The sequence below is a fragment of the Cynocephalus volans genome, chromosome 8, assembly GCF_027409185.1.
Source record: "Cynocephalus volans isolate mCynVol1 chromosome 8, mCynVol1.pri, whole genome shotgun sequence".
NCBI lineage: Eukaryota > Metazoa > Chordata > Mammalia > Dermoptera > Cynocephalidae > Cynocephalus > Cynocephalus volans.
The window spans coordinates 128,203,252-128,225,263 of NC_084467.1; the positions used below are offsets into that span (position 1 = coordinate 128,203,252).

General features: G+C 39.7%; 1 protein-coding gene across 1 annotated transcript; it reads left to right on the forward strand.

Moving 5' to 3' along the window:
* The first annotated feature begins 968 nt into the window (after positions 1–968).
* Positions 969–21,674, forward strand: LOC134383487 (dimethylaniline monooxygenase [N-oxide-forming] 4). Its single transcript, XM_063104591.1, has 9 exons — positions 969–1,294; positions 5,064–5,203; positions 7,468–7,656; positions 8,270–8,432; positions 13,120–13,262; positions 14,203–14,402; positions 15,491–15,843; positions 17,929–17,998; positions 19,755–21,674. Exons 2-9 carry the CDS (start codon positions 5,072–5,074, stop codon positions 20,173–20,175), a joined length of 1,671 nt encoding a protein of 556 aa, XP_062960661.1. The 5' UTR covers positions 969–1,294; positions 5,064–5,071; the 3' UTR covers positions 20,176–21,674.
* The last annotated feature ends 338 nt before the right edge of the window (positions 21,675–22,012 follow it).

The following is a 22,012-nucleotide window of genomic DNA, read 5'->3' on the forward strand; positions in this document are numbered from 1 at the left end:
GAGAGAGAGAGAGAATGAACCAAGAGGTTAATAGTTGGTAACCTCTATTACTACAGTGATAAGAATATGGGTGAGGGATACATTGGTGTTCATTAATGAAAACTATTAACTTTTCTGTGCACTTGATATTTTTCAAAAGAAAAAAATTATTTCGCTGCCAACAGAAGATTTCATATTAAAATCTGGATTTGCAGCTTCCACTGGAAAGAGCCTAAGGCCTTGCAATATTGGGCTCATGCTCAAATAGCAACACAGAGCTGCACGGAATGTGCTTTCTGGTCAGATCTTCTCTGACCCACTTTGGTCATTTACGTTACTTTCCTCACTCCTATAGGCATTTGCATTTGTGACTCCTGGTTTAGAAACTGTTCAATGAACCATGTTGGAAATTGTCCCTAAACATAAAACCTAAGATGGTCTGTTATGTTAGCTTCCAAACATTCAGTGGAAAAAAATAAAATTTAAAAAGATGCTTACTTAGTATTCCATTACTGCCACTGCTTCTATAATTATTGTTCGTCTTGTGTCCTAGGTTAATATCTAAAAAATAAGTTTATGCTTTCTCAAACATTTTACCAGCTCCCTCTGCTGACCCCTCGTGAAGGATGAAACTACATAAATTCCTTGTAAATTCTGAATTTTAAAATCACACTTCCAGGTTTAGAGAATTCCAGACACGGAAGAATTTGCCAGTCACTTAAATTACTTAAATTACTCCTTTGATGATGGTTCAAGAGACTAATAGGTGTCAGGGTTTAGAAGTTTGTTTCCAGAAGCAGAACCGCCTGGTTCACTGAGAAGGCTGTGATTTGAGGTGACTTGGCGCCCTCTAGAGGCGACAATGACGAGAGCGCTGCTGACCGCGTGCTTCTCCGTAAGTTCTAGGGCTTTGCCGGAACTGTGACGTTCGGGAGGGTGGGGGAAAGGGGCAGAAGTCCTGTACGTCCTTCCAATCCGGAAGCCGGATTCTAACTAGTCATTCTGCTCTCCCTTGCGATCACGGAAGTATAAATTCATGTCCTACACAACTTTTATTCCTTAGTATACTTCCGGCTGTCACCAGTATGACAGGAAAGAGGACTGGCTTTTGTTTTAAACTGAGAGCACCTTGATGAAAGTCAGCATTCTGTTTATTTTTCTTTTAAAACAAAAAATTGGGGGTGGAGCTTGCTTTTTGGAGTTTTTTGGGGGGGGGTTCTTTTGTTTTTGTTTTTGTTTTTAAGACAAACACTATCTTTGGCTAATTGGCATTGAGAAATAATTTAAGTCAAAGTATCTGCTCTATGCTAACAAGGTAAGTGCCTTGGACTTTTTTTTTTTTTTTTTTTTTTAAGTGGGGAAATGTTTCCAGAAACTGCTTTTGCAGAGGATGAATGTTCTCCTTGGAGGGTGTCTTCTTTAAGTATGAATGTGATTCTCTTCTGGAGACTTTTGATTAGGGCTACAGCAACAGAATTAAGGAGAGAATCAGGAAGTAAAGGGAAGTTGTAAGGAAACAAAGTTATGTTGTAGGGGAAATTATCTGAAAGGAGGTGTCCGTGGGAATAATAATCATGAGACTTTCCATGAGTCTAGACTCACCTATGATTTCATCTTGTTAATGAGCTGGGGGTGCCAGACACTGCGAAACAATACTCCACAGGTGGGGTGATGGGAATTACTGTAACCAAGCAAGAGCATAGTGGGGTGATGATCAGAAACATAAACTGACCAAATTCCAAACTCAGGGAAATCATAATTGATTACATGTTTTGCACATCATCGAAGTTTCCCCACGTCTCAAAAATGATCCCTGCATTTCCTGGTTGGTCAAGTATGGGGTGGGTTTTTCCTGTTGTACAAAGGTGTAGTTCGATAGATCAGGGGTCTTTTCTGCCAAGGGACTAAATATAAGCAAGCTTTGAGCATCGTACATTGGTAGCACACCTTATCGTTTACTAAGATCTTGCTCAAACCTATATTCTCCCAATCCTTCAAGCCTGCTGTATTCTCTCATACCTTTGAATTCACATCTATTTTTTTATATATATATATACCAATTATTTAGTTTTCAGACATAACATTCCTTTCAAGCTGGAAGAAAACAAAGAATACCACTTTAGCCCTCTGCTTTACAATTGTGGAAACAATGGCACAGAGAAATCAAGAATCTTGACCAAGGTTACATAGCCATTTAGAGGCAGACACAAAACTAGAATTCAGATCTCAGTTTCTAGTTCACTCACTGCCTTCCCTTACTGACTTTAAAATGGCTGCCTCTACGCAGAAATTCACAGTCTGTAAATATGGATTAATTTTCAAAGCTGCAAGTTCCCAATTTGTTTCTACTGCTTGTACAGTCTCTGAGTCAGTCCTTAAAAGACATGTTTTTGCCCAGTCCCTTTTTATCCCACAGCCCTCTCTGTGTCCCTAGCTAGGTCTCCAGGCTAAACAGGCCAAGGGAATCTACAGGCATTTGTACCTGAACATGCTGCTCTTATAGAACTTGCCACATGGTATCATGTGTGTCAGCCTCTCTCCATATAGCAACATCTCCTTGAGGGCAGTTACCGTGTCTTTTTTTATTTCGAGGACTTTATTACTATTATTTAGTCACTTCTCTCAGTACCTGTGCTTAGAGGTGCCCTGGGCACATCTGTTGTATGAATTAATTTGCTGCCAGTCTGTTCATTTCAGTATATTGTTTACAAATTCAACTAGCAACCATCTCTTTTGAGTTATTGCAAAGACACAGCACAGCAGAGATCTGCCAACTTCAGACCTCTACCTAGTAACTTAAAAATTCAAGTGTTCTTATTGTTAGAGGCCATTTATTTCTGGTTAGAAGCTGTCTAGACTGCCTACTTCAACCTGAAGGAAATCACAGGTATGTTCTTCTACTTGTTTCCAAATGGTTGATGAATTTTATGTGTGAGTTGTCTTTTTAGGGAGAAGAGAGAGAAGGAGGGAGACAAGCAGGGAGGTAGAAAGTAAACACTGAGTAGATATTTTGTACCAGGCACTTTTATGTAAGTAATATCACTTTGTCTAAAACTCAAACAATCCTTCAACATAGGCATTTTTCTTATTTTACAAACAATATAAACAATATATCTAAGGGTGTTTCAATAGGTTGCTCAGGGTCACAGGGCTGGAACAGAGAAAAGGTTCAAATCCAATTCTGCTGCCTCCAAATTCCATTCTCACTGCAGCCCACCTAGCTCTCTCAAATAAATAGAGACTCCCAAATAAACGAAGAGTCTAAAGGAAAGAAGTATAAATTTTGCAATAGATAATAAAGCCAGATGTGGAGATCTCAGCCTTACAAAGGGCAGGATAGTAAACAAATTTGGAAACAGGCGGCCCTAGGAAATCTCTCTCATCTTCATTGCAAGTCCATGAATCTGCTCCAGATTCAGGTGAGTCTGAGGGCTCCGAGGGCTCAGAAATCTTTCTTGCTCCCTGTAGTCAGTAAGTCCACTTTGCTTCTATGCCTAGCACTTCTGATCTGATGAGGGGGTAAGTTGCAAAGCCATAGAGATGAACCTCCCATGCCCATCCCAAAGGTGCAGCAGCAAACTTGAGCACAGGTGAGAGAGGAGGCTTGGTGATGGAAATCACAGGACACTCAGGCTCTCAGACCAACACTGTGTGCGCAGCCTGGCTTCAGAGCCAGAGATCCATATTCAGAGCAGACTCTGCCTGTTATTAGCTGTGTAGCCTTAAGTTGTGTCAAATGATGATGCTATGTTTTCCCATTTACTGGCCCTATGGGCTCAATAAGCATTTGTTCTCTTGCTCAATAAACACTTGCTCTCTTGGTTCCACAAAGTAAATACCACTATGATAAGTGGCATGAATCTACAAAAAATCACACAGGGGTTAGGGCTGGCCTGTTAGCTTAGTTGGTTAGAGCATAGTATTGATAACACCAAGGTCAAGGGTTCAGTTTCCCAAACCAGCCAGCAGCCCAAAAAAAAAAAAAAAAAAAATCACTTATCACTTAGGCAGTATACAGCTAGATCTCTCTTTTAAAAATACCGTATATATACACGTACTGAGTTATAGATATTTTATAAAACAATTACATACTCTGAGGTCTCAACTACTGTTTGTGTGTTTTCTGGACTGGCCAAGGCTGTTGAAGTAAAAAGCAGCACTTGCAACTAAGTCCACTTGACATGTGAAGAACGTAAACCTGATGTACTGGAATTAACTGATTAGCCCATCTGATCAAGGCAGAAGCTACATGGAGGTTTGCAAAAGCCCAAATTATAAAATCAAGAAAAGCTGGCTGTAAATCCCCATGACACATGCTTCAAGTCTCCCCTAACACGTAATGACCACCCTCATTTCCACTTGACCTCATCTTGGACTCCAAAATGTCCCACTCATAGGAGTTTCCTTGAGGACTTCATTATCTCTTATGGTCCATCTTGCCTCTGTGCAAGGTTAAGAACAACCCCCACTCCAATTCAAATAATATCCTTGTTGTATGGAAAGGCATGGCCATGACCAGCTATTCTTCAGGACTCTAAATGCTTTGAATTAAAACTAACATTTCCACTGACTGCAATTTCTAGGATTCAGAGGAGCAAGGTAATGGCAAAGGGCCCCTTTAATACTGAGAGGATCTAGGGTCCCAAGGGGGTCAAGTCCTAGCTACACTAGCTAACAACAATAACAATAATAGTAATAGCTAAATTTAATTGAGCACTTACTATGTAACAGACATACTTCTAAAACCCTTCCAACATATATCAGTCATTTAATGTTCATAACAAATCTTTAAAGTAGTAGTAGAAGTTGTTGCTGTTGTTGTTGTTTTTGTTACCCTCCCCATTTTACTGATGAGAAAACTGAGGCACAGAGAGGACAGAGTTAGCCTAAGGTCACACAGTTAACTGGTGAAGGCAGGACTTAAAACACTCTAATCTCAGAGCCTGCATTTTTAACCAAAATGTGATTCTGAATCCATTCAAACACAAAAGAGAATATTTATATCAATATAAATGTATCCTGTGACAAGGACTCCTTTCTAACCATGTCATATAAAAAAGTTCTGTTTGCCCTTCCTCTAACAGAGCATACCATGGCCAAGAGAGTTGCAGTGATTGGAGCTGGTGTGAGTGGCCTGTCCTCCATCAAATGTTGCTTGGACGAGGGCTTGGAGCCCACCTGCTTTGAGAGAACTAATAACATCGGGGGACTATGGAAGTTTACTGTGAGTGGTCCAAATTCTCCCATCTCGATTGATCACAGTCCAGCCATTTGGTTTTTCTCTGCTCAGACACAGTGGCTTCAGCCTGCCTTGGTGATCAAGTAGGGGAGCAGCTGACTGCAACAACACAAACATGTGCACGGTGCAGTGTCATGCACTGAGCAGGACGCAATCTGATGAGTGAGGAACCTTGAGAATATGTAGGCAGGGGCAGGGGCTGTTGGAAGAGAGAGGAGGAAAGAGTTAAGTCTGATAGCCAAACATGGTATTGGAAGCTAATGATAATTTCTGGACAATGGACATTCTAAGACAAAGGAGCAGAGGGTCACATCAGGAAAGCCGCATGGTATTGGTGAATATGGAGATTACACTCTAGGGAGGTTGGAAGTTGACATCTGAGAATGGAGCCCAAATCCACAGGCGTTATTCAGATCTTTGGGAAGAGAACTGGCAAGAGTGAGGCAGGAGCACAGACCCTCCAAAAGAGAGGGAGTAGCTTTCACATCATCGGAACAGAAAGAACTCAGGCACTGACCAGTCCTTCTTAGAAGTGGAATATGCAGCCTTGGGGGTCATATTGAGGGCCAGGCCAGCTGTTAGTTGACTTCATCATTAGAAAGTAGGGCTGGAAGTGGTTAATTACCACCTGCCTCTGGCCAGGATTGGTCCTGGTTACTGGGAGTAACAAGGTATTCAGTGGGGACCCACGGATGCCCCTTAGTGGTGGGGCATAAGAAGGTGTCAGAAGATGGAAGCCAAGCAGGCCCAAGTACTAAATGCCAGAGGGGGAAGAGAAGAGCAAGATTCATTCAACTGTATGAATGAGAGAAGCCTTCATGGAAAAGATGGTATTTGCTGGGTCTTGGATGGATGGTAAATAAAACAGAATAAGCAAATGTATGTAAGTGGGAGTGGTCACAACTCTAGGATTATAGTATAACAGGAGGAAAAAAGAACATTTTCTGGTATACTGTGAGCCTCGTCATGCCACCAAATGCCAATGTGAAAAGAAAGTACTGGATTTGGTTTGTGTAACTTCTGCTGTTTGACCCCATGGTTGGTTTGGTTTCCTTCTCCTATTCTAAAGTAACACAAATTAGTTTTAGGAAATAATATTGAATTAAGTAAAAGGAAAAATGCAAATCAAATATAGCAACAACACCCACAGGTTAGCACTATTAAAATTTCAATGTAATTTCTTCCAGCGTATGTGTGTGTATATATATATATATATATACACACATGTATATATACATGTATATATATATACACACTATTTTTTTTTCAAAAATGCAGTTGTAATATTAATTTTCATTCATTCAGCAAGTGTTTATCATATCCTTCTGCCAGGACACAATGGTGAACCACAGAGACAGGATCTCTGCCCTCCTTTCAGTCTACTGGGGAACAGAAATAGGAAATAACGCAGTGTGATCAGTTCTGTGTTGGAAGTACAGGGTTCTGTGGGTCCACAACAGCTACCTTATGCAGATCTTTTGGGCCATGGAAGGCTTCTTAGAGAAAGTGACAGCTACGAAAGAGACTTGAGGGAGAAATAGAGATTAGCTTCAGCCATAAGAAATTCATTGGTGCCTTTAATACAGGCCTTTTGCTTTTGTTGCTTTATCTTCAAGTGATGGAAATCAAGACAAGACTCCAAGTTGAGGAGCACCTGAGAAAATACAGGCTATGAGTATGTGATGATTCTTTCATGAAGATTGAGATAGGATGGAGAGATGTGGTGCTGAAAGGGGACATACGTGGAGAGGGGGCTTTGTTGTGTTTTTAAAAGTAGAGTCTTCAGTATTTTAAATGCTGATAGGAAGGAACTAATAAAAAGAGGGTGATTGAGAATATACATAAACAATGATGAGAAAAATCAGCAAGGGGTTACCTAAGGAAAGGCAAAGAGGAAGATGTCCAGAGCTGGAGTGGAGGAAGTAGCCAGGACAAGAGGAGAAGGAAAAGAACCAGGACAGATCGTGGGCCCTACATTCATGGAATCCTTTGTTTAAGGACAATGTTAGACTTGGAGAGCCTTATAAAATTTCATTTAGCTTCTTTGAGGTTTGAGAAGGATTTTGCATTTAATTATTCCAATTCTACCTATGATTTCTGATGATTATAGCATGGGGACACAATGCTGAGTTTCAGAGCTTTTTAAAAGTGCAAGTGGAATGCTAACTATGGGGCTGGCATGAGCCACCAGGATCTCTGTTCTCTTCCTCCTGGCTCACCCTATCAAGATAACTATGTCCTCACCACAGGAATCTTCTGAAGATGGGATGACCAGAGTCTACAGGTCCTTAGTGACAAATGTCTGCAAGGAAATGTCATGTTACAGTGACTTCCCTTTCCAAGAAGATTATCCCAATTTTATGAACCAAGGAAAATTTTGGGACTATCTCCATGAATTTGCTGAGCACTTTGACCTCCTGAAATATATTCAATTTAAGGTAAGATACTTTGGCTTATGGAAGGTTAATGAATGGGGCTGGCCTGTTTAGCAATCTAATGAAAATAGGATGTTTAAGCAAACTTTTTCTTGACTTTAAGACTCCTCACTTCTGCTGCTCATGTTTTTTACTCAAATAAATCATTAAAATATTGAATTTCTTGATTCCTCCTCTAAATGTCAAACTCTCATTCAAGATAAAGTTTAGAATTTTTTTTTTTAGAGGAAAAAAAAAGAACTTTGTTCATGAAACCCATTGGGAAGAAATGACTAAAAGTAAGAATGACAGAAATTATAATGGGGCAAAACTCATTTTTCTAAATTTTTTCAGTGCATCAGGTATTATAACTTATCTCCTTCTCACCAGGAATTAAAACTAGCTATTTCTTCCTCCCAGTGAAAGGATTCAAATATCTTGGGTATAAATCTATATTACCACCTTTGAGAGATTGCACAGTTTACTTCAGTTCTCTGGGAAAAAGATAAACCAATATTTATAGACCTCCTATCATGGTACTTGGTCTACTTAAAATAACAGGCATGGTTACCATCCCAGTCATTGCAGGAGCTCAGAAAATATTGATAGGAAGTGAGTATTTGTCTTTTGCTTTTAGACCACTGTGTGCAGCGTAACAAAGCATCCAGACTTCTCTGAAACTGGTCAGTGGAATGTCGTCACAGAAACAGAGGGCAAGCAGGATAGAGCTGTCTTTGATGCTGTCATGGTTTGCACCGGGCGTTTCCTGAATCCCTGTTTACCTTTGGAATCCTTCCCTGGTGAGTGATTTCTTCCTGAGCCCAAGCCTTCTATTCTGGCTTCTTCTAGAAGAAGAGCTATTGATTCGTAATTGGAAATACTTCTCCATTATTATAGATAACTTTATATTCAGTCTTAAAAATAGTACGTACAAAATTATTTTAAAAGATATAAAGCACCATATAGGGGTCAGGTCTTATTATTTACTTATTAACATAAATGTTATTGTTATTGTTTAAGCTTTATCATGCATGTCTAGTTCAAGTTTAATGCTCATATGAGGCTTAAAACTATCAGATCCATCATGAAAAAGAACAGGTTTTGATTTTGCCGATTGAATTACAGGTTATTTGAGTCAGGACTGACCTGTAATTCAAGAACATAAAGGAGGTGAGAATATAAGCAAAGGAAAGATATTTTAAAAAGAAACAAACCAGAAATTATACATGTAAAGGAATATATTCATCCTTCCAAAGAGTCAACATAATAATAATCCATAATCTCTTAGACCACAGTTAGCCACGAAAAGGAGTTTTAGAAATTCCCTTCTGGAAATGCCTTTGACTACAACAGCAACATTGTTTTTAACATACTCATGATTGACAAATCTCCATCTTTTGAGGTCCAAAATTGATTATTTGGAAAACCAACAGCTATTCAAACTCAGGTGAGGGAAATAAAACTAGTCAAACGAGGATTACTAAAATGTAGTAAAACTACTTCTCTTCTGACACTTATTATTAGCCTTAAAGGCAATGAAGTACATGAAGTTTTGAAACTTCTTCAAGGGACTGAAACAAAAATTAAAGAAGGAAAATGTGAAGAATCAAACTTGAAAAACTTGACAAGAAAAAAATGAAATATAAAACTTATAAACATAATTGCAAATTAACAAAATATCCTATTCTGAAAAATGTGTTAAAAATCAAGTGAGAAGTCAATACACAGTTTTGCAAAGAAGCACTATAGTACGTGGTGGGTGGACTTCAGGCTTCCTACTGGTCTGAGGAATAAACAGTGCTAAAAGCATATACAACCAATTGCCTCTTCTAACAAAGTCTCTATAGGAAAAATGTGTTGCAAGTGCCAAACTATTGATATGGATACTTTGAGAATTTGGTGTCTTGTCAGGATTGGGATGGTTTATCCTTTACACCAGACTACCTTCAGACTACAACTTTTTAAGATTCTTTTTCTGCTTTTGACTAATCACCACAGCATCTTTCACAAATAGCTTTAAGACCTCTGTTGAATGAATGTTTTACTTGGGAACATGAACTCCTCTCTATATAAAAAGTATCAGGGCTATTTCTACCCTATCAATTGAAAAAAATCCATAGAAAGTACAAGCTTTGTCTATCAGGTGTCAACCACAACTATTTGAAAGTTGAAATTGTAACCCAGTTTTTATCCGTATAAATTGCCATATTCTTCTTCCTTAAGTAGTAGTTTGATTTACTAAATAAATTTTGGCACTGCATTGGTATAATCATTGATTTAATGCTACCTACGCATTCTGTGGTTTTTCATGGCTCCCATGCTCAAATATGCAATTGCAGAGATAAATACAATTATCATATGTAAGGCATTGAGTTAAGTAACAGGAAAGATACAAACTATGAACCAAGGTTAAGCCCTCAAGTAACTTCTCTCTGGTAAAACCTCAGTAAATGACTGAATGCCCCATTCTCTAATGCATTTGATGCAGCTTTTATTCCCACTTATTGGAACCCTCTCAGTGCTCCCCTTTTCCAGTTTCTAATCATCCTTCAAATTTCCCCCTTTTTTAAAAATCTCCTCATCCAGAAGACCTCCCCTGGCTCAGTCTAGGCTGAATGCCCCATTGAAGCCATAACAACACCAGTCCTGGAAAGCAGTATAGTATCATGCTTGACAGCTGAGCTTCAGAGTCAGACAACCCGAGTTCCCATCTGGGCTCTGCTACTTACTATACAGGCCTTGGGCAAATTGCTTAACATCCCTGTCCCTCAATCGCATCATTAGTAAAATTTAATAATAATACTGTATACCCTATGAAGTTGCTGTGAGGTTTAAATTAGTTAATGTGTATAAAGTTCTTAGATGAATGCCTGGGACTTGCATAGTAAGGGCTAAATAAATGTTGGCTGTTATCAGTTTACTTACCTATCTCTCCACTGGAGGACAAATTCCTTAAAGACTGCCTTTTATCCTCATATCCCTTAGACCTAATATAGCTCCTCAGTGTATAGTGTTGAAAGATCATGTAAAGGACAATTATTAGCCAACATTATGTTTTCTTTTAATACTTCTGCAGACCTGATCTGTGGGGCTTGTCCTTCCTCTGCCTCTGGATGAAATCTCAGGCAGGTTCCACGGCTTCTCTGCTCACTCTCAGATGATGAAAAGTCCTCTGATCACTTTAGGTCACCAAAAAAATTCTCATTTTCATGACAAAATTGTCCTGTCTCATGCAGTAGTCAAAATTTGCAACCACATGTACTGTTAAAACTTCTCTCCTTCTCCCATCTGGCTCCTGCTTTGGGTGACGGCAGCAGTGGGAAGAGATTGGTGTGCTTAGCTTCTCTTTTCCTCTGCCAGTTCCTCTTCCCTCCACACCCTTTACCCTCCAGCTGAAGTTTCTGACCCTTCCAGAATTGGAGTCAGGTGAAGGGCAAAATGAGGTCAGGGATCAGGAATGGTCTTGACTGGCACTAATCCAGTGCTAGTTTTCTCTGGCCTTGGGGGGACTGAAAATTGACTCTTCATGGGGTGCCTTCCTAGGTTCTGGTTCGGAGAGACCTCCATTACTGGGAATGTCTCAACACTAGCTCCTTATCATAGGTCATACACTCTCAGGCTGACCACTTAGAACTCCTTAAACCCTAGAATCTCCCCAGGTCATCCCCACATAGACTATCTGTTAGGATCTCATTACCTGTGCAGATGACCACCTTGTGCAAAGTCCCTTTAAGCTGGCATCAGACTGGCCCTCTCCCACATGGCCCTTGTCTGGTCCTTATGAAATATGTATCTCACACTGTCAACAGTGGAAGAAACACTTGCTCCCAGAGCAGACACCATCTCTTGTAGGCAGTTCCAGTCTTAGCCTTTCAAGCATGGGTCAAGCACCAGTCTGTGCTCCAGAGACTTTAAAGGTCAAGGTGTCAGATGTTCCCCTTGAAAGCCTTCACACCTGCTTCCATGTCAACAGGACAGAAAATGCCATAGTTCTTTAGCAATTCTTTTCATGGAATTGTTCAATTGCCAATCTTAGACACTTCAAGTTCAACCATTTTAGACTCTCAAAGTGGACGTGAGGCTAAGGCTGATAAAACTGATCTGGGTACACGTTTTTTGCAAATTCTGCATAGTTGGTTTAGCACCTCACTTGGAATGCAATAACTATTGTTTAGATTACAGCTTTGAGGGCTTCTGCAGGCAAAGAATTCTCTTAAAACATTTTGTTATATATGGTAGCTATTCAATAAATGTTACTGAGTAAACGAATGTATCAGTGATGGAATGGTAGGAGAATGATATATTCTAAGAGACAGCCTGATCTTTATACACTAAAACTTCAAAAGCCCTTGAAGCATTAGTGTGGGAGGCTGTCTAGTCCTCTAAACTTTTAAACCTCTCTTTCTGATTCTTTGTCAATGTTTCATCTCACTTGTCGGTGGGTCTGACGGTCACCAGCCCCATCACTATTGTTTCCTCTGTCACCTCTCGTAATTTTCATCACTGCCGCCTCCACTGTAAACACTCCTACTCCCACTGTTACTGTCATTCTTAGTTTATATGAACCCAGGGCTTATATCTTTTATATGTGCCAAGGAGGTCATTACTAAAAATAAATCAAAAGGAGAAGTATTTGGTATTTGGCCCTTCTTACATGTATAAATATTATAATAGCCATGCTTCTCTTGACAGAGTGTTAGGAGCTTAAAAGATCAGTCAGAAACAAGTATAAGTAATGTAAGAATAGAGTACAAATAAGCATACAGTATAATTAAGCATAAAGCATATAATAAAACGTAAAGTAAAGTAAGCATAAATTATAGGTAACATGAGCCTAAATCACAGGAATAATTATTTACAGAAGGACTTGCCACAGAATTTCTTTTGCGGGAAATTTTAATTGAATGGAAATTAATTTTGTTAACATATTATGTACATCAGTCACATTCTGATAGGAAATGTCTGTTGGATAAAATAACATTCATCAACTTATCATACTTTTTTTTCTTCACTTTGAGATGCTTATTCAATATCCAAAAGATGTCAAATGGGTACTTATACATAAGAGTGCAGTGGTTGTTAGAGAAGTCACAGTTGGATATAATACTTATTGTAGATGTGGTGTAATGACATGGGACTAGAAACATCTACTTTTTGCCTAGGATGTTCATGGTAGTGTATTAGATGCGACTTATTATTTGTCTGCAGTGAGTTTTATTTCCCAGAGTAATTGGTTTAAAAGGAAACACTCATATAGCTATAAGATCTCCTATATTGGTAATAAGGCAGGTTGTACTAAATCTATATGTGAGCTCACAGCATCCCACAGGCAAGGGGATCCCATGCTTGCTCTACTTCCTGCGACTAGTGGCAGGAGCAAGGCCACTGTATTTCTGGAACTTCCATTTTTCCACAGACCCTATCCTTGCATATTGGGGAATTATAGCTTTTGATATTTTGGATTTTCTGGTCTTTCTCTCCCTTGAGGAATCCATAAGTTTAAAGGCCAGATCCTGCACAGCCAAGAGTACAAGTTTCCAGAAGGCTTTCAGGGCAAACGTGTCCTGGTGCTCGGTCTTGGGAACACTGGAGGAGATGTTGCAGTGGAGCTCAGCCGAACAGCAGCTCAGGTACATCACCCCTGAACCAGAGCCCCACGCCCGTCATTTATGGAGAGGTATTCAAAATTGTAAAAGGCACTGGAGGGAGATATTCAAAATTATAAAACACACTGGCCAAGTGCTGAATTATGGGGACACAGAGTAAGTGGAAAAAAACCTAAAAATCCTTAAAGCCACTCATGGTCCTCCCTGAACTATTTAAGAAGCCACACTTTACAGAGTTGAACCGTGTCCAAGAAGGGTCTAGGACAATTGTGTGGATGCCAGACCACCAGGCACTTTTCAGAAGTGTTCCTTCAGGATCAAGACAAAATGGACAAATTGCTATACCCAGGCCAATTGTCTTTCTTTCACACTCTCCCTTTGTAATCCTGGCAAAACCTCCCTGTGGTAAGAGAAAGAGCAGGTTGTTTTCTGAACGTCTCCAAGTTTTCTATTAGAAGCCTGATTTGTACCTTGTTTTAAGATTAAAGCAACCCTTACTTCAAGCAAGAAGTATACGTAATGATTTTAGAAAGTCCAAAATAGATTCACAAATTAAAAATCTGTTCCATTTTAGAATAAATTATAGGTTAATGATTAGAACCAGAAAGAGTAGATTTTTATTTAATTCAGTTAATATTCCTTTTCCAAACCTTCACTATAAATTCTATATCACTCACATGTAAGAAATTGCCAGATCAATACTATATATCTGCAAATATTATAATCCTATGTTTATAATCTTAAAAACATAATGAACATACTTAACAGGTATACAGATTAGGGAAAGTGATTTTTGAGAACGGGGACAGCAATAGGAATAGATCGTCACATGTAGACCTATGTACAAATTCACCAATCCTCTGTTGTTATAAGACCAGAATGTTATAAAATGATTTGAAACACATTACAGAAAAATACTACAAAATGATGGACATGTATTTATCCTTCTTGCTTTATTTTTTAGGTACTTCTCAGTACTAGAACTGGTACCTGGGTTGTCAGCCGCTCTGCAGATAAGGGCTACCCTTATAATATGATGATTACAAGAAGATGCATTAATTTTATTGTAAAAGTAATGCCTTCGTGTTTCCTCAACTGGATTCAAGAGAGGCAGATGAATAAAAGATTTAACCATGAGAATTATGGATTAAGTATTACAAAGGGGTACTTAAATTTTTTATTTAATGGGAAACTTATTAAATCAGTATTTCTCATTGTATTTTATTCAGAACTCAAAATGTTCAATAATTGTAACATCGTTTTGTTTATCCTGTTCTAAACTTATTTTCCTAAGACAATGTCTGTCAGATACCACAATAGCTCTTGAAATAAGAGTTTTCTCCATCTGGTAACAAAAGTAGTAATACACGAAGCTAGAAGAAGATGATGGATGAAAGCTTTCATTTCCACCTTGAAAATCAGGAAATTTAAATTGGCTTTGAGGAACCTTGAAATGGCTCCCATCTAGAAATAGAATATTTTCAGCATCAGTAAGTGCAGATGGTCAGCTCTCACTGGCCTGTAGTAAAAGTCTATTCTGGCTGAATGATTAGAGGTATGGATTTCTAATAGGAATTCCTGAAATGGTATATTTTATTATACATCTGTATAGAGTTGCACATTGGCAAAGAGAAGAAAACCTTTGAAATGCATGTAAAGTCATTAAAAGTGATTTTTATTATATGCTTGACCCAAATATTTTTCTTTGGTAGGATATCTTCCAACTTAGAAGGAAAAGGAATGGCAAAGGATGATGTGATATGTAAATTTTATAAAGACGTTATGTCTAATGTGATTAGGTAGAATGATGCTCACAGTGAAAATATTTACCAGTATAAATAGATTTGATTTTTTTTTTATTCAAAGAATTTCTTGCTAATTTCCTCTTTGCCTGATGTCATTCCCTGAGGGCCTAGGTGATGTGCGATCCAAAGTTGATCATTGAACGGATTGCTGTGTACTCTCACCTGAGGCTCTGAGAAAAGTAGTGCTCCAGAAATTAATTCCAAGAGACAGAAAACTTTAAACCCCAGGCAAGAAAGAGTAGGTTTAGTCATTTTCAACATACATTCTACTGGGAGCAGGAAAACTAAACACGTTATAAACACAGTAAGTCAGGTAGATGACTGAAATAGACATTGGTCAATTCACTTCCTTTGTTGGCAGATAATTTCCCTGAACTGACTGTCTAAATCAGTAGCTGAAGTGTCTCGTAGATATAACAGTGAATGATTTTCTCCTCTGTGTCAAAGGAAAAAACCGAAGTTAATAGTGAATGATGAGCTGCCAACCTGTATCCTCTGTGGGGCAGTCACGATTAAAACCAGCGTGATGGAGTTTACAGAAAACTCTGCTATTTTTGAAGATGGGACAGTGGCAGAAAACATCGATACCGTGATCTTCACTACAGGATATACATTTTCTTTTCCCTTTTTTGAAGAACCTCTGAAAAGCCTTTGTACAAAGAAGTTGTTTCTATACAAGCAGATCTTTCCTTCAAACCTGGAGAGAGCAACATTAGCCATCATCGGCCACATCGGCCTTACAGGGTCCGTCTTAGCAGCCACAGAGCTTCAAGCACGATGGGCCACAAGAGTATTCAAAGGTACCCTGACTCCATTTAAAGCCCTGTGGATCAACTGAATCTTAAAGTTAGTGCCCTGCCATGTAGCTAAAATCAAACAAATGTGAGCTAAAGCAACACATTTTTTCAAAAATTCAAGTAACTGTATATATGTGCAATATTATCATGTGCGTGCTTATGTCACTCAGCATGATTAAGTGGAAAGAGAGGTTCTGACACTGTAGATGAAATAAATTTGGGCAACAGTATGTAATCAAATTTCTCAGATGAGCTGAAATTATTGGAAGCTTCAGGATCCTATTCTTTTCTACCTTAGTCTAATCTAGTCTATTTACTCCTAAGTCTTTCCATGTATAACTAGAAGTAGAAATATATGTTGCTTCCAAAGAAAAATATTGAAATAATGTGCTCTGTGAATAAAATTGAGATATGAGGCAATAGTGACCTTTAAGAAATGCCCATAAAATATATTTTAGACACTAGACACTATTTTCCATTAGTCATCACTGTAAGAGCACAGATACTGGAGTCAGAGCTACCAGGGTCCAAACCCAGCTTTGAAACTCATCAGCTTAGTGAGGACTTCTGTAAACCTCAGCCCCTTCATCTGTAAAACAGGGAAAATAAGCCCTCTTTCACAAGGATTTTGTAAAATGGATTTTGTAAAGCAGGGAGCACAGTACTTAACACACAGTAAATGCTCTTTAAGAGATAGCTGTTACTCTCACTATTGCTGTTACTATCATACCTCTCTATAGGAGGACTCGTTTTAGATTAGTAAGCATTTTAAAGAATTGCAGTTGTATTATTTTCAAATATAAACAGCAATCACAATTGAGCTAGCCAGCTGTCCTTTAGCAGAATTCTGTCCTTAATGAATAAAAACAATCACCAGTAATTTATAAATAGCTTATGACACAGTATTAAGTAGTATTGACTTCTATCACACTGTACAAATACTTAAAAAATGTATGTTCTCCTAAGTTGGCAAATGTTATTTGAGTGGAGGAGGGAGGGAGGAAGGTGGTGGTTAGAAAATCTCATTTTATTCACATTAGAGAAAAAATTCCACAATGCTTTATTAAATTAACACAAATTTTTATTTCTTTAAGGCCAATTAAAGTGCTTTCACAGCATTATCCAATTATATTAAAACCACAGAAGACTCTTTAAGTATGTGGTTTTTAAAAATATTTTATAATGAGCTCCAAAATGCTTATTAGAATGATAAAGCTGACAGAAAAACTCGATGAGATCGGGTCATAGGAGTAATTGCAAGCTTTACCAGAGAGTTTCCAAGAAGCCATCCAGGAACCACCAATTAAATCCGTGCTAGCTTTTTACAGGATCAAGTGACCCTAGTGGAAAGTGTACCACAGAGCTGAGTCGGACCTATCTTGGATGGATAGTAACCCCCACCCTGGGGTTAGCACTTGGTACCTGACGGGCAGGACTGGCCAGAACGGGATGGTGAACAGGGTGGAGTAGCAAGATCACAAGTGGCCTGTGACTGGCAGGGGTTGGGGGGGTGAGGTTAGTGGGGAGGACAGGGTTCACGTTATAAGGAAGTCCCAGGAACCCAGAGGACAGAGTGGGATTTTAGACTTTGGGGCAGCTGGGCAACTGCAGAGAATGGCCAAGGTCCAAACTGTTAGGGTGAGAACAAGGTTTAGAATCTTGAAGAACAAGGAGAGAAGAGTTCAAGTGCTGAGACTGTCTGATGTGTCCCATGGGAGCTTGAGAGTGAGTGGGTCCTCACGACCACCCAAGCAGAGAGAGCTTCTGTGAGACTCACATGCCAGGCCCCTGCCACGCTTGAGGCTGCTTGTGCAACAAAAGTGAGGATGTGCCAAAGCGGTGTTATAAAAGGAAATCATCTTAAGTGTTGGCATGTAACCAACTAATAGCTTTAACATACACACAATGCGTGTACAATGGGGATTTTACGTCCAGGAAATTATCCTCTGCATTCCAATTCCATTCTAAGCTTTGACTATCTTATGTTCTGAGGCTGGAGCAGTCGGAGGCCAGAAATGACAGGGAGGGGAACTTAAATCAAGGATAAGCCACATGTGACTTTAGTGTTGTTTCCAAATTTTCTCATAGGACTCTGTAAGATACCTCCATCCCAAAAACTGATGGCTGAGGCTACTAAGATGGAGCAGCTCATTAAAAGGTATGAAATATATCTTGCTATAGGGGAAACTAATTATACATTCTATTATAAAAAAATAAAAGGATTCTCAAGAGTAGAAAAACCACTCAGAGAGAAGCAGCACAGCAGCCAACACTGTCAGTTCCTACTTTCCAAATGAATTCAGAGTTCAGGCACTTCTCTTAAAGTGTCCCTGCTGCTCCCACTCCAGACCAGGCCACCAACATCTCTCACCAGGATACTTGCTGCCACCTCTTATCTGGCCACCCTCTCTGTATTAGTCCATTTCTGTTGCTTATAACAAAATACACAGAACTAGGTGATTTATAAAGAAAACGAAATTTATTGCTTAAAGTTTCAGAGGCTGGGAAGTCCAAAGTCCAGGGAACACATCTGGTGAAGGCCTTGGTGGTGGCAGCAGTGAACCAGGGGTCTCACGTGGCAGAAAACGATGGAGCATACGGAGACTAACCTCTCATGTGCTCTTCTTTTAAAGCCCTCAGAACCACACCCTGACCACTATTATGAATCCATTCACTATGGCATGGTCCTACAACCTAATCACTTCTTCAAGGCCGCACCTTTCAATGACCGTAATAGGATTTCCCACTCTCAACAGTTACAGTGAGAATTAAGCTTCTAATGTATGAACTTTGGGTGACACAATCCAATCAGTCCACAGCACCCTCCTTCTGCTCTGGCTGTTCTACAGTCTAAGCTTGACATGGCAGCAAGGGTGAGCCATGCCACATTGCCCCTCCATGTAGAACCCTTCAATGGCCTCCCTTTCACTCCTGAAAGCCTCCCTGCAGCCTCTGTGGCCCTACAGAGCCCTCAGCTATCTGTATGCCCTCACTGCCTGCCGTTGTTCCACCTTATACATGCTGCTTCAAGGACTCCAACCTCCTCACCGTCGTGCCAGCCCTAACCCCCTCAGGACTTTTGCACTTACTCTTCCCCCTGCCTGGAAGGGCTCACTCTGTTCAAATGTCACCTCATAAGAGAGAAGTCTTACCTGACAGCAATATATAAAATGGCAACCCACCAGTCTCACCACTGTCCTTCCCCCAATTCGCCTTTATATTTCTCATGATACCCACCACCATCTGATATGTTACATATCTGTTTGGATTTTTTTTTAACAGTTTGTTGATTTCCTCCATTAGAATGTAAGCTCTTTGACAGCAAGGACTTTGTTTCATTCACTGTTGGATCCCCAGCATCTAGAATGGTGCCTGGAATATGATAGGCACTTATTATTTATTTATTCATTGAATGAATGACATTGGGACATTATAAAAGTTTACTGATAGCAAAAATAGGTATGAATCAAGCCTTAGCACACACTGTGCTCATATTTGTGTCAGGTTCAGTCCCACTATGTCAAGTATGGTTCTCTAAGATCACAATTAACATCAATAAAAAAAATTGAGGTGCCCATCAATATATGTGATGCTTTCTGATCATGTTCATTCATTCAGCAACCATCATATGGGAACTGATCAGACTTTATCCTCATATCAAATTCAAGAACCTAAAATATTATTTAGAGCTTCTCTTCCAATTGTATCTTTTTACCACTGCCTTTAACAAAATTAATTAGCCTCTGTAAATAAATTCTTTATTTTTTCTTTCCAACACACAAAAAAATTTCCAAACATGATTTGATTCTGAAAAAAAAAGTAACAAAATGATGGGAGGAGGGATGGATCTTATAATTTAGAAATGCCAAGCAAGAGGTGATTAATGAAAAGTAATCCATGTTTTTCCTTCTCAGGGGAGTGATTAAAGATACCAGTGAAGAAAAACTCAGCTACATTCTCTACTTGGACGATCTCGCTGCATGCATAGGTGTGAAGCCCAACATCCCATTTCTGTTCCTCAAGGATCCCAGATTAGCTTGGGAAGTTTTCTTTGGGCCATGTACTCCTTACCAGTACCGCCTAATGGGCCCTGGAAAATGGGACGGAGCCAGAAATGCCATCCTAACCCAGTGGGACAGGACACTAAAACCTTTAAAAACTCGAATCGTTCCTGACTCTTCCAAGCCTGCTTCTGCGTCACATTATTTAAAAGTTTGGAGTGCACCAATCCTACTTGCCTCTCTTCTACTTTTCTGTAAATCTCCGCTTTTTTGGAAATTGTTGTCAGATAAGCTACAGGCTAGAATTTCCCCTTACCTAGTAAGGGTTTGGTGAGGGTGAATCCCATTGGTTAGTAGGGTTGCACCACCCCATATTAATTCTATCTCCAAATATCTTGTGCATCCCTCCTCTCTTCTCCATCATAACTGCCACAATCCAAGTTCAAATCCAACTGTCTCTTATCTGAATTATTGTATTGTCTTCTTCTTTGGCCTCAGTACCTGCTTTCTTGTCTCCCTGTCCAATGCATATTCTATTCTGCTACCAAAGCAATTATTCTAGAATTAAATTATGGTCATTGTTTCCATCAAGGCCCTGGTAGGAATAAGATTGCACTCAAATTAGGTAATTTGTGGAAATTTTAATACAGAGATTATTTTTTAAAAATTTGGGCAGAGTGTAAGGAAATCACAAGGATAATGAAAGACCCCCCAGACTAGTAATAATGAAGTAAGTTTACTAAACCTAGACCTAATAAAATAAGAGGAGAAAGCAATTACTAAAGAGATAAAGAGAACTGTGTAGAGAGGGCCACCTAAAATAGCAATGATCTTTAGCTGAATGATAAAGGCAGTACACAATGATCCCAGAAGTAGAGATCTGGGGGGAATAAATTATCTAACCTTACTCTCTTCCCTCCCTCTGATCCCCCGCCAATGCTCCCCAACAGCCAAGTTCTCCCCAAGGTTGCCAACTCGTGTTACGCATGGAGGTCAGCCTCCTAGGGCACAGAGCAGAGCAAAGATGATGGATAGTCTATACAGAAGGGCAAACAAAAGAGATCAAGTTATGTCGCTTAGAGTTTCTGTCTTGCTTAGGGAACATAGTTCGAATTTCTTAGCCTAACGGAGGAGGTCCTTCATGATCTGAGTCCCTTTGCCCAGGTCACCAGAATCCTCTCCTGCAGCTTCCACCTCCAACCCCCACCCACCCACCAATTCCAAGCCCTACCATCCAGCACTACCAAACTATTAACTGTGTCATGCCCACTCACTTTGGCACAAGCTGTTGCCTCTGCCAGGCATGCAAATGCGTACCATACCTGACTGATGAGATCCTATTTATCTTTCAAGAGTGCTCAGTTATCTCACTCTGTGCAGCCATACCTGAATCCCCAAAGGAGAGCTGATCATCCCTGTGTAAAGAAGGTACCTCGTGTTCTGCTTTGGTATTGCTCTTTTCTTACTGTAGTATCATTTTCTGTTTGTATGTCTCCTAATAAATGGTTGGTTCCTAAAAGGAACCATATTTTGTTCATCTAAAACATTACCTGATACACCAAGTTCCAGGGGTTCAATCCCTATACTGTCAAGCTGCCGAAAAAGAATTTTTTTTTTTTTTCCATTTGTGTGACCGGCAAGGGGATCGCAACCCTTGGCATGGTGTCGCCCGCACCACGCTCAGCCAGCAAGCCAGCGAGCGCACCGGCCATCCCTATATAGGATCCGAACCCACGGCGGGAGCGCCGCTGCGCTCCCAGCACCGCATTCTCCCGAGTGAGCCACGGGGTCGGCCCAAAAAATTTTTTTAATAGAAAATAAAAAATAGAAAAAATTTCCTGATACAAAGTATTGCTAAATAAACATTTGAGGAATAAACTGGCTTCACCACCTGGCATTCCTTGCCCGTCTTCTTCTATCCCTATTCTTTTCTACTGCCAACATGATAAATTACCTCAAATTATCTCAGCCTTGCAAATGAAAAAGCACAGTCCACCAACAGCTAATTTTATAAGTAAAAGACAATCCATGTGGCAATTAGAGGAAATATAGCCATATAGGAACTAGGATCCAAGTGTACTGGTTAAGAGCACTAACTCTAGAATAGACGTGGATTCCAATCTCAATTTTGCCATTTGCTGTGATGTGTTGGCCAAGTTACTTAGCCTCTG

What these genes read in the sequence shown, in the direction of transcription:
- LOC134383487 (XM_063104591.1), top strand. Translation starts at nt 5,072, where the DNA reads ATGGCCAAGAGAGTTGCAGTGATTGGAGCTGGTGTGAGTGGCCTGTCC. An exon ending in GGGGACTATGGAAGTTTACT is followed by an intron (nt 5,204 to 7,467) that starts GTGAGTGGTCCA and finishes TCCTCACCACAG; the next exon opens with GAATCTTCTGAAGATGGGAT. An exon ending in GGATTAAGTATTACAAAGGG is followed by an intron (nt 14,403 to 15,490) that starts GTACTTAAATTT and finishes TCTGTGTCAAAG; the next exon opens with GAAAAAACCGAAGTTAATAG.